The sequence below is a fragment of the Homarus americanus genome, unplaced genomic scaffold (genome assembly GCF_018991925.1).
Source record: "Homarus americanus isolate GMGI-L3 unplaced genomic scaffold, GMGI_Hamer_2.0 scaffold7626, whole genome shotgun sequence".
NCBI lineage: Eukaryota > Metazoa > Arthropoda > Malacostraca > Decapoda > Nephropidae > Homarus > Homarus americanus.
Genome location: NW_024718273.1, coordinates 4,566,211 through 4,579,495, shown reverse-complemented (window position 1 = coordinate 4,579,495; position 13,285 = coordinate 4,566,211). Strand labels below are relative to the sequence as shown.

Here is a 13,285-nt window from a genome sequence, read left to right as displayed (position 1 = left end):
TAAATTAACCAGGGTCTTAAATATGAATCATCGTTAGTAGAACCGTCGTTATCAGAGGCTTTCCTGTATATCTTGTTTTCTTAGGTCATTTCAGGGTGTTTAGGCCATAAAACAAAAAATATATAATTCCCAACGGGGGGAATAACATGTATATACAGTATAGTCTTCATTTACGCGGTCAATTGAACCCGTGGAGGTCCGCATAAAACGAGAAATGCGTTAACGAAATAACAACATATGGGATTAATTGAAATAGAGACTGAGCCGACCCCCAAACTACACTTTTTCCGACACAATACGTACGTTGTAGTAAAAATAACATCTTAATTTTATGATGGTATGCACACACAATAATATTAGGTTTTTTAACACTTACGTTAGTAGAAAAGATGGCTAGGCACACGGGGATGGGGGGTTGGTTCCGAGGCAGAGGGCAGATTGGCCCTCACCTGTATCACTTGTATCAATTGTATCACTATCCACCACAGAGGCTTGCAGGGCCTCTTTGTCAAACCCCTCAAAGTCCATATCCTCACTATCACTATCACTGACTTGGGCCGGCTGTGGTGGGTGGCGGGTGAAGAACTCAGTAATGTTTTGTTAACTGGGCGACCTTGTGCGCACCCTGCCCGCGCCGCTTCCCGCGTAAATGATGGAATGAACCGTGTAAATAAAAATTGTCGGTCTGGCAAGGTGCCGCGTAAATGACCAAACGTGTAAACCAAATCCACGTAAATCGAGAATATACTGTACACCAATTCCACCATTAACGTCCTTGTTAGGTTCCTGAAAACCACGACTTTAAGTGAAAACGATTTCACCATAGACACAATGATATAAATAGGGGTTATGTTCCTTGGGTACAATTCTGGTCAAAATTTTCCCACGACCTGCCACAAATGTTTCACGTTCAGCACTATCACCTTCTTCCTGTTTTAAAGTTTCAAATAAACTTAGAGCTTTTGCCTTTATGGAGAACAACGAACATGGAATGTTTTGTTGAAGTTAGTCCTTGATCCACATGTTCAGCATTCTTTCCATATTTTCTGTTATGAATTAACTTCTAATGTAACATTTTTCCTCTTCTTTCTGTGACCACAACCAATAGTGGTGCATAATTCACGTTTAACGCTCATTGTTCTAGGGCTCAAATATATTTATAATTGGATTTTAAATGAATGTTGGAAGAGCATCAACCAATTACTGAACAATAACAAATATTGACCCCCACGCTGGTCACTTACACAACCGGCCACAATGAGGCGCTGAGCACCTTCCTACCGAATTTTTAAAATTGTCATACATATTTTCTTTACTCATTTTCAATAACGTTATAACGAAATGACGTTGACTGAAACGGCGTTAATGGGGGAATTGTGTACAATAATGTGACCTTTTATGGGTTAATAATTAGTATTGTCTGTCATTATTGACATTTGTTTCTCCAGAAATGTTTATTTAATTTATTGCCAGCTACCCTCACTCAACAACTTTCTGAATTAATGTGAAGACAAAATTAGTGATGGGACAATGGGAGGAAATTCAGTGCTCATGAGAATATAATTTTGGAGACACAGTACCCATAATAAGTTGGTTTGGCAGGGCATTATTACAGAAGGCATGCAGTACTGTACAGTATACTGAACTAGTCTATAACATGCAGTACAGTGAACCCTCACTTTACGAGGTTAATTCAACCCACAGGGTACCGCGGAAAGTGAGAAACGCGTAAAGTGAATAACATAACATATGGGATTAAATGAAATAGAGACCGGCTGACCCCCAAACTCCACTTTTTCCGACACAATACCTATGTTCTAGTAAAAATAACATCTTAATTTTATGATGGTACATGCACACAATAAATACTTAAGAGAAATACAGTCACCAAGTTAATGTCCATTCAAATAATGTACTCAACTCCCTCCCCCTCTTCTCACACTACACTCGCTGGCTCTTCCCTCTCTGAGAAATTTTGGGGGGAAAACCACTAGATTTTAAGGTACAGTAATAAATAATACCTTAAACTAAAGTTAGGATAATATAATTGACATTGCTGGATTCCTTGTAAGACCAGGAATATTTTGAATATAAATGTCATATATTTTGCACAATAGATAACATATTTACTCAGAGTAAACATTATATCTAAAATTTTTATGTCTAATGCAAAATCTATGATGTTTATATTCAAAATGATCATCAAATTGTAAGAATTCCAGCAATGTAAATTATATTCTGGCCGGGTAATTTGTATGAATTTTATGAGCTAAAACAAATATCTTCAGTTAATAAAAAAAAAAATATTCTTCACACGTGCCAGATGGTCGGACGGTCCCTCCCACCCCCCCCATCAACCCTCCCTATTAGATAAATGTGTGGGAAAACCAGACTATTTACCTTTTTAGTAATAAATAATACCTCAGGCTAAAGTTAGGATAATATAATTGACATTGCTGGATTCCTTGTAAGACCAGGAATATTTTGAATATAAATGTCATATATTTTGCACAAAAGATAACATATTTACTCAGAGTAAACATTATATCGAAAATTTGTATGTCTAATGCAAAATCTATGATGTTTATATTCAAAATGATCATCAAATTGTAAGAATTCCAGCAATATAAATTATATTCTGGCCGGATAATTTGTATGAATTTTATGAGTTAAATAAAAAAATTATACCTCACCCGCGTAAAGGGGTACACGCACCGCGGAATGTGAGCATCCTGGGTTCTGGCAGGGCACCGCGTAAACGTGGAAACGCGGAATGTGGGACCGCGTAAAGTGAGGGTTGACTGTACACTGAACTAGTCTAAAACATGCAGTACACTGAACTAGTCTATAACATGCAGTATACTGAACTAGTCTATAACATGCAGTACACTGAACTAGTCTATAACATGCAGTATACTGAACTAGTCTATAACATGCAGTACACTGAACTAGTCTATAACATGCAGTACACTGAACTAGGCTATAACATGCAGTACACTGAACTAGTCTATAACATGCAGTACACTGAACTAGTCTATAACATGCAGTACACTGAACTAGTCTATAACATGCAGTAAAACTGAACTAGTCTATAACATGCAGTACACTGAACTAGTCTATAACATGCAGTACACTGAACTAGTCTATAACATGCAGTACACTGAACTAGTCTATAACATGCAGTACACTGAACTAGTCTATAACATGCAGTATACTGAACTAGTCTATAACATGCAGTACACTGAACTAGTCTATAACATGCAGTACACTGTACTATAACATACAGTACACTGAACTAATAACATGCAGTATACATGCAGTACACTAGTCTATAACATGCAGTACACTGAACTGGTCTATAACATGCAGTACACTGAACTAGTCTATAACATGCAGTACACTGAACTAGTCTATAACATGCAGTACACTGAACTAGTCTATAACATGCAGTACACTGAACTGGTCTATAACATGCAGTACACTGAACTGGTCTATAACATGCAGTACACTGAACTAGTCTATAACATGCAGTACACTGTACTAGTCTATAACATACAGTACACTGAACTAGTCTATAACATGCAGTACACTGAACTAGTCTATAACATACAGTACACTGAACTAGTCTATAACATGCAGTACACTGAAATGGTCTATAACATGCAGTACACTGAACTAGTCTATAACATGCAGTACACTGTACTAGTCTATAACATACAGTACACTGAACTAGTCTATAACATGCAGTACACTGAACTAGTCTATAACATGCAGTACACTGTACTAGTCTATAACATACAGTACACTGAACTGGTCTATAACATGCAGTACACTGAACTAGTCTATAACATGCAGTACACTGTACTAGTCTATAACATGCAGTACACTGAACTAGTCTATAACATGCAGTACACTGTACTGGTCTATAACATACAGTACACTGAACTGGTCTATAACATACAGTACACTGAACTGGTCTATAACATGCAGTACACTGAACTGGTCTATAACATGCAGTACACTGTACTAGTCTATAACATGCAGTACACTGAAATGGTCTATAACATGCAGTACACTGAACTAGTCTATAACATGCAGTACACTGAAATGGTCTATAACATGCAGTAAAACTGAACTAGTCTATAACATGCAGTACACTGAACTAGTCTATAACATGCAGTATACTGAACTAGTCTATAACATGCAGTACATTGAACTAGTCTATAACATGCAGTACACTGAAATGGTCTATAACATGCAGTACACTGAACTAGTCTATAACATGCAGTAAAACTGAACTAGTCTATAACATGCAGTATACTGAACTAGTCTATAACATGCAGTACACTGAACTAGTCTATAACATGCAGTACACTGAACTGGTCTATAACATGCAGTACACTGAACTGGTCTATAACATGCAGTACACTGAACTAGTCTATAACATGCAGTACACTGAACTAGTCTATAACATGCAGTACACTGAACTAGTCTATAACATGCAGTACACTGAACTGGTCTATAACATACAGTGCACTGAACTAGTCTATAACATGCAGTACACTGAACTGGTCTATAACATGCAGTACACTGTACTAGTCTATAACAAGCAGTACACTGAACTAGTCTATAACATACAGTACACTGAACTGGTCTATAACATGCAGTTCACTGTACTAGTCTATAACATGCAATACACTGAACTAGTCTATAACATGCAGTACACTGTACTAGTCTATAACATGCAATACACTGAACTAGTCTATAACATGCAGTACACTGAACTAGTCTATAACATGCAATACACTGAACTAGTCTATAACATACAGTGCACTGAATTGGTCTATAACATGCAGTACACTGAACTGGTCTATAACATGCAGTACACTGAACTAGTCTATAACATGCAGTACACTGTACTAGTCTATAACATGCAGTACACTGAACTGGTCTATAACATGCAGTATACTGAACTGCTCTATAACATGCAGTACACTGAACTAGTCTATAACATGCAGTACACTGTACTAGTCTATAACATGCAATACACTGAACTAGTCTATAACATGCAGTACACTGAACTAGTCTATAACATGCAGTACACTGAACTAGTCTATAACATGCAGTACACTGAACTGGTCTATAACATACAGTACACTGAACTGGTCTATAACATGCAGTACACTGAACTAGTGTATAACATGCAGTACACTGAACTAGTCTATAACATGCAGTACACTGAACTGGAGTATAACATGCAGTACACTGAACTAGTCTATAACATGTACACTGAACTAGTCTATAACATGCAGTACACTGAACTGGTCTATAACATGCAGTACACTGTACTAGTCTATAACATGCAGTACACTGAACTAGTCTATAACATACAGTGCACTGAACTGGTCTATAACATGCAGTACACTGAACTAGTCTATAACATGCAGTACACTGAACTGGTCTATAACATGCAGTACACTGAACTGGTCTATAACATACAGTACACTGAACTAGTCTATAACATGCAGTACACTGACTAGTCTATAACATACAGTGTGAACTGGTCTATAACATGCAGTACACTGAACTAGTCTATAACATGCAGTACACTGAACTGGTCTATAACATGCAGTACACTGAACTAGTCTATAACATGCAGTACACTGAACTAGTCTATATCATGCAGTACACTGAACTAGTCTATAACATACAGTGCACTGAACTAGTCTATATCATGCAGTACACTGAACTAGTCTATATCATGCAGTACACTGAACTAGTCTATAACATACAGTGCACTGAACTAGTCTATATCATGCAGTACACTGAACTAGTCTATAACATGCAGTACACCAGAATGGTCTTTAATATCAAACCTGAATTAATAATTTGCTTTGACAGTAGTATACTAACCTATAAAAGTGGGAAAGTGAAAAGTGAATAAAAGTCTGTTTCTCATTCATCGTTAATACTGTAATGATATGTTTTTCAAATATTCACTGTCACTGATTTTTTTATTATTTTATTATTTTTTATTTTATTATTATATTATCAAGGTTTGAATTCCTATTAATAAGCTTCTTTGATCCACCATATATTCAGTATTATTAGAACCATATCTGAGTGCTGATTCAACAGTATAGTGAAGATATGTAGCGACAAGTACAGTTCTCTCTTATCCCTGACTGATTCTCTTAAATGTGCTTTACAAATAAAAAACTCCTGAAAAATCATATGTCTATATTGTAACAAATAAAATTTTTCATATGCAACAGGTTCAAGTCAAAATCTATGGCCCATACAACAGGACAGTGTATGGCAACGAGGTATTGGTGACAATCGTCGACCCTTTCTCCCGCTGGATCATTGCCCAGGCCAGTCCTGAGGCAGGTGTGGAAGTCTGCTGTGCCAACTTTATCTTTGATGCATTCTGTCAGTTTGGATTTGCACAATGTCATGTAAGTCACTTAGAATTTTTGGCTATAATAGAATATATTTTCTCTAGAATTGATTCCTAAATGATCTTTAAAAAGTGAAGATTAAGTACTTGATAATCAAGATACAGGGTGGTGGTGGTTGTGGCTAGCTGATGCAGGGTGCTGATGCTGGATGGTTGTGGCTAGCTGATGCAGGGTGGTGGTGGTGGTGGTTGTGGCTAGCTGATGCAGGGTGGTGGTGGTGGTGGTTGTGGCTAGCTGATGCAGGGTGGTGGTGGTGGTGGTGGTTGTGGCTAGCTGATGCAGGGTGGTGGTGGTGGTGGTTGTGGCTAGCTGATGCAGGGTGGTGGTGGTGGTGGTTGTGGCTAGCTGATGCAGGGTGGTGGTGGTTGTGGTTAGCTGATGCAGGGTGGTGGTGGTCAGGTGACTAATGGCTGTGAGATTATGTGTGCATCTTTCAGTTTATTTTATGTTTACAGTATTTTCTTGTATTTCTTGTTATTTTTATTGAATCCTTAGTGTTTCGGTACAAAAAATAATTGTTGAATGTTATTGCTTCAAGAATAACACAAAGACAGATGATTAGTGGTCACATTACAGGTGGTTAACAAAGGTTGTGCCTGGCCTGGTATGCTTCTCTCAATAACTCTATTATTGTGTGTGAGTTGCTTTGAGAATCTTTAAGAAGTCTTGAGATGCGGCTGTGTACAGTTTTGCTTTAATTATATACTTATACAGTTCCAGATACCATTTGTGAATAGTCAAAATCACAAATGATAAATTTTCAAGTAATTGTACAGTATACTATAGAATTGTTATGGTGAATGCACAGATGTCTTTCTTTTTGTTTTCTGTTTTGAGGAATAGCTTGTCCTGTTAAGAGATGTATTTGGTCATTTCATCAGCTAGCAATACTGGACCAGTTAAATGCCTTTTTTCTTTTTTTTTTATAGGGATTAACCCACCCGGGCACAGGTCACTGACCCACATCAAGGCCTGGGGGCGAAAATGTAATAATAATAATAATAATAATAATAAATAATAATAATAATAATTCAAAGTAAATAAAATTTATATTAAAAAATTAAAATAAAATAATCATAATAATAAAAATAATAATAATACAGTCGGCCCTTAACATACACGGGGGTTAGGTAACAGAGATACCCGTGAATGTTAAAAATCTGTGTACTTTTGCTGGCCCCCCCCCAATAAACCCCTGGCCCCCCATGTCCTTATTTACCGTATATACCTGTGTGTAGTTTGAGTTTTTAAGACCTCTAAACTGGTAATAGTTTCGTTAGGTTCAAAGATATTTACCAGTAACTACCAGTAAACAATGGAAATGACGCACCAACACACCACCAGCTGTGAGTATCGGTACAGCAAGCCCAAAGTAGCCAAATGCATGGTATGGTAGCACCGGACGATGTAAAACATAAAGTATTCATTTTTTAAAGTTTATTTATAGATACAGTGACCCCTCGGTTAACGAACTCAATCCGTTCCAGAAGGTCGTTCGTTAACCGAAAAGTTCGTTAACCGAAACCATTGTTTCAATGGGTTTTTGGGTAATTGGTTCCAGCTCACCGAAAATTTCCTAAATTCAACAAAAATGGTAGAAAAGTTCACTTACTTTGAGGTGTGTATGTAGAAGGCTCCTGGATGATGATGATGATGGGAATTAGAATGGGGATGGAGGAGAAGGAAGAAGAGAAGGCATTGGGGTGGAAGAGAAGTCACCCCATGGCACCATTTCACCCATAAAATTTTAGTTCTCTTGGTGTATTTCAAGATTATTTTCTTTAAATCAACACTGCACTGCATTATATATTGTCAATATGTAAAATATATTTCAAAATGACCAATAATTTGCTTGGAAACACAGAAAAAAGCATTTAGTTGAAGAGAGTCTCAAGCAAGATGTTACCTCCACTGAAAACAGAGAGAGACTAACGCCTGTTTGCTGTGTTAAGAGGCTGGATGCTGCGCTTTAAACTAGTCACTTTACCTTCAATTATGTTCAATAATTGTTAAAATGACTAAAAAATTGAATATTAAACTTTTAAAATTATTGAATAGTATAAACTTCTTGATATTTACTAAAATAGTAAGGAATTTAAGCCCTAGAACCGATTAATGTATTGGCGGACTGATACTAAAGCTGGTTGCCCGGCCAGTGCAAGCGAAAACATGTTAAGGTCGGTTCGTAAGAAATTCGTTAACCGAATTTTTGTTCGTTAACCGAATTGAAGATCCTTATGGAAGGCAGTTCGTTAACCGAAATTTCGTTAACCGAGGTGTTTGTTAAACGAGGGGTCACTGTACTGTACATAAATTTTGTTCATTACATTTGAAACATCAATCTTTGTTAATTAAATTTGAAACAAAAGGAAACTACGATACCGTATTTTCATTAGAATATTACATCACAAGTATATTTTGCCTTAACTGTGACTGAATGAATATATTCTCAGAAATAAATATGGAAATGTAATATTTTGGCTGAAATGACATACATATTACAGTGGAAAGTGGGATAAAATCATGACAAAAACAATGACTTTCGCATTCTTTCGTTGTTCAAAAGAGTTTACCGCAATTGCTTTTCGAATGGTTTTCAGTTAAAAAACTGTTGTACTGTACTGTATTACAATAATATTCTATCCTATCATTAGCCTCATAACCCCACAACTGAAAACAATTCGAAAAGCGATTACAGTAACATCTTTTGAACGAAAGAAAGCGAAAGTCATTGCTTTCGTCACAATTTTATCCCACTTTCCACTGTAATATGTACGTCATTTCAGCAAAAATATAACATTTCCATATTCTCAGAAATAAATAGTAGTTTTGTTGAAACGTAATGTACAGTATTTAATATAAAAATGCAAAAAGAGCTATAAAAACAATTAATATTGTACGCCTGTAATGTACTGGCTGGCATCTCCACTCGTCCCCGTCCCTGCTCCCGCCTCCAGCGTCACCAGTCCTACCCGCTCTATCCCTCTGCCTCCACATCGTCACTACTGCCGACAACAAACACAAATGTTTTGTGAATAACTGCACCTCCACTTCCTATGTACAGTACTGAACTGTACTGTGCTGTGCATTTTTACAAACAATAAACATAGCGTGTGTGTAGAGACTTAGCTTTCTCACGGATAAGGATAGAGTCCACTGCTACACCTTTCCGGTGCCGGTCCTCTATCCACAGAAACAAGGCATTCTCCATCTTCACCATTGCCTTCTCCCTCACTTGGCTGACATGCTTAGCACTGCGTGGAGCACTGGCACTTACAGCATCACAGATATCTTTTTCCCTTTTCTTGATGGTACGTACCGTGCTTTCATTCACGTTGTACAGTCGCCCCACAGCAGCGAACGACATTCCCTCCCTTAACTTATTCAACAACTCCACCTTCTCCTGCAGAGTCATCACTTTCTTCTGGCGCTTAGGGGTGGCTCCAGCTGGTGCCTTTGATGCTCTTTTAGGGGCCATGGTAAATGTGGGTAGCAAGGGTAGCAACTACAATTCTGATGTTAACACAAGCATGGTTACAGCGAGACTGACTGAGTGACGGAGCGCGGAGTGGTGGGGTGGGGGTGACGACGCGCTATGCGTGTGTGTGTGTGTGTGTGAGGTTGCGGGAGTGGACGGTGTCCCGTGTTCGGTGCCGCGTGCGATTTGAATGGCGCGCGATTTGAATGTACTTCAATTACAGTGACCCCTCGTTTAACGAACGCCTCCGTTAACGAAATTTCGGTTAACGAACTGCATTCCATAAGGATCTTCAATTCGGTTAACGAACAAATATTTGGTTAACGAATTTCTTACGAACCGACCTCAACATGTTTTCGCTTGCACTGACCGGGCAACCAGCTTTAGTATCAGTCTGCCAATACATTAATCGGTTCTAGGGCTTAAATTCCTTACTATTTTAGTAAATATCAAGAAGTTTATACTATTCAATAATTTTAAAAGTTTAATACAGTGGCCCCTCCATTAACGAACTCAATCCGTTCCAGAAGGTCGTTCGTTAACCGAAACGTTCGTTAACCGAAACCATTGTTTCAATGGGTTTTTGGGTAATTGGTTCCAGCTCACCGAAAATTTCCTAACTTCAACAAAAATGGCGGAAAAATTTACTTACTTTGAGGTGTGTATGTAGAAGGCTCCTGGATGATGGTGATGATGTGCATTTGAAGTGGGAGGTGCAGGAGGAGAAGGGAGAAGAAAGGAAGTGGAGGTGGAGGAGAAGCATTTTACTGCTTCTTGGAAGGTGAGTCACCTTCCATGAAAATGTCAGGAACCTCTGGACTGACAGATTCTCCACCATGAACATCCTCTCTCCTTCTTGAAGTGGAAGGCTGAGGGCTAGCATCTTGTTCCCTCTGCCTTTTACTGAAGAAAGTGTCAATTGTGGTCTGTGGGGCACCTGTCCTCCTCACCATTAACTTATGTTTAAAGAAGGAGACCACTGAGTCCTCAACATGACACAAAGTTAGTTCAGTTTTTCCACTTCTGGGCGCTTTGAAGCCAGTTCCCTGAACTTCTCCCAGTGGTAAATCACATCTTTCAACTGTTTAGCTGACATATGGTCATCACTTTCAATTTCCTCCTCACCACTGTCAGCCTCTACCCGTAACATCTCATCCAGTTCCTTCAAGTCATCAGGAGTAAGTTCCTCCTCATGAGACATCACAAACTCTTCCACATCCTTCTCCTCCACTTCAAGGCCCAATGACTGACCAATGGACACAATCTCCTGGTCCAACTCTGTGTCATCCTCAAATCCCTCAAAATCATGGACTACTGATGGCCACAGTGCTTTCCATGAAGAATTGAGGGTTCTATTGGAGACTTCTTGCCATGATGACACAATCAATTTTACAGCCTCCAGGACGTTGAATTGTGTCTTCCAGAACTGTTTCAGTGTTAGTTCAGGATCAGCGGAAGTTGCCTGATGACACCTCCTAAACATTTTCTTCATGTACAACTTCTTGAAGTTGCTGATTACATTCTGGTCCATTGGCTGTATGAGTGATGTAGTGTTTGGAGGCAAAAACAACACTTTCACAAAGTCAAATTGATACTCCAAATTTCTGGCAAGGTCAGGGTCATGACCAGGAGCATTATCCTTGAGGAGAAGAGCCTTTAAAGGAAGTTTATTGGTGGTTAGGTAGCTCTTGACAGAGGGGCAAAACACATCAACAGCCCATTCATTAAAGAGCTGTATTGTCACCCATGCCTTACGGTTGGACTTCCAATAAACTCCAAGCATTGTTTTTACCACTTTCTGTTGCTTGAACACCCTGGGGTTTTCAGAGTGGTAGACAAGCATAGGCTTCAGTCGTAAATCCCCTGAAGCATTGGCACCAAGTAGTAGAGTGAGACGGTCTTTCATGGGTTTATGCCCAGGTAAAGAGGCTTCATCTTTGGTGATGAATGTTCTTTTGGGCATCTTTTTCCAGAACAGCCCAGTTTCGTCCACATTGAACACTTGCTGTGGAAGATAATTTTCTTCCATCAGTTTTTTAAATTCAACTAAAAACTTGCTGCCCCTTCTTTATCAGCACTAGCAGCTTCACCATGCCTAACAACACTTAAAATGTCACTTCTTTTCTTAAATTTTTCGAACCAGCCTTTGCTAGCCGGAAAATCTTCAAATTCTGTTCCTGAAGAACCAGGTTGATCTGCCTTTAAATGTTCATAAATCTCCCTGGCTCTTTCACAAATGAAATCACCAGAAACTGAATCACCTTTCATCTGTTTTTCCCTAATCCAGATGATAAGTAACCTCTCAGTTTCTACGATTAGGGATCTACTTTTAAACACACTTGTAGATTTGTCTCTCACGTTCACTTCCTTAAATTTGTCTTTTTGTGCAAGAATTGTCGACACAGTTGATGCCGACATGCCATATTCTTTGCATAGCGCATTTGATTTAATACCTTGTTCGTGTTTTTTTATTATTTCCTGCTTTATTTGGATTGAAATCGCTTTTCTTGATCTCTTAGGCCCCATGCTGGATTCAAACAATGGCAACACGTATTTTTCAAAGTTAAACTAGCTGTAAATAAAGTATATTTTCTTTAAAATAACACTGCACTGCACTATATATTGTCAATATGTAAAATAATTTTCAAAATGACCAATAATTTGCTTGGAAACACAGAAAAAATGCATTTAGTTGAAGAGAGTCTCAAGCAAGATGTTACCTCCACTGAAAACAGAGAGAGACTGACGCCTGTTTGCTGTGTTAAGAGGCTGGATGCCGCGCATTAAACTAGTCACTTTACCTTCAATTATGTTCAATAATTGTTTAAATGACTAAAAAATTGAATATTAAACTTTTAAAATTATTGAATAGTATAAACTTCTTGATATTCACTAAAATAGTAAGGAATTTAAGCCCTAGAACCGATTAATGTATTGGCGGACTGATACTAAAGCTGGTTGCCCGGTCAGTGCAAGCGAAAACATGTTGAGGTCGGTTCGTAAGAAGTTCGTTAAGCGAAATTTTTTTCGTTAACCGAATTGAAGATCCTTATGGAAGGCAGTTCGTTAATCGAAATTACGTTAACCGAGGTGTTCGTTAAACGAGGGGTCACTGTATTCAATTTTTTAGTCATTTTAACAATTATTGAACATAATTGAAGGTAAAGTGACTAGTTTGTCTAGCATCTTAACACAGCAAAAATGTTTTCAGTGAACATCTTGAACTTGCTTTTTTCTGTGTTTCAAGCAAATATTTTAGACAACTAATGCAATGCAGTGTGAAAAATAATCTTGAATTATACCAAGAGAGCTAAAATTTTATGGGTGAAATGGCACCATGGGGTGA

The 13,285-nt window shown here is 38.1% G+C and overlaps 1 protein-coding gene across 1 annotated transcript in view; it reads left to right on the top strand.

Moving 5' to 3' along the window:
• Positions 1-6,275: 6,275 nt before the first annotated feature.
• Positions 6,276-13,285, top strand: part of LOC121859386 — a gene marked incomplete at its 5' end in the record, with an annotated part of 65,122 nt that continues 58,112 nt past the window's right edge. The window contains 1 exon segment of the mRNA XM_042356168.1: positions 6,276-6,458. Coding sequence (XP_042212102.1) covers positions 6,276-6,458 — 183 coding nt within the window.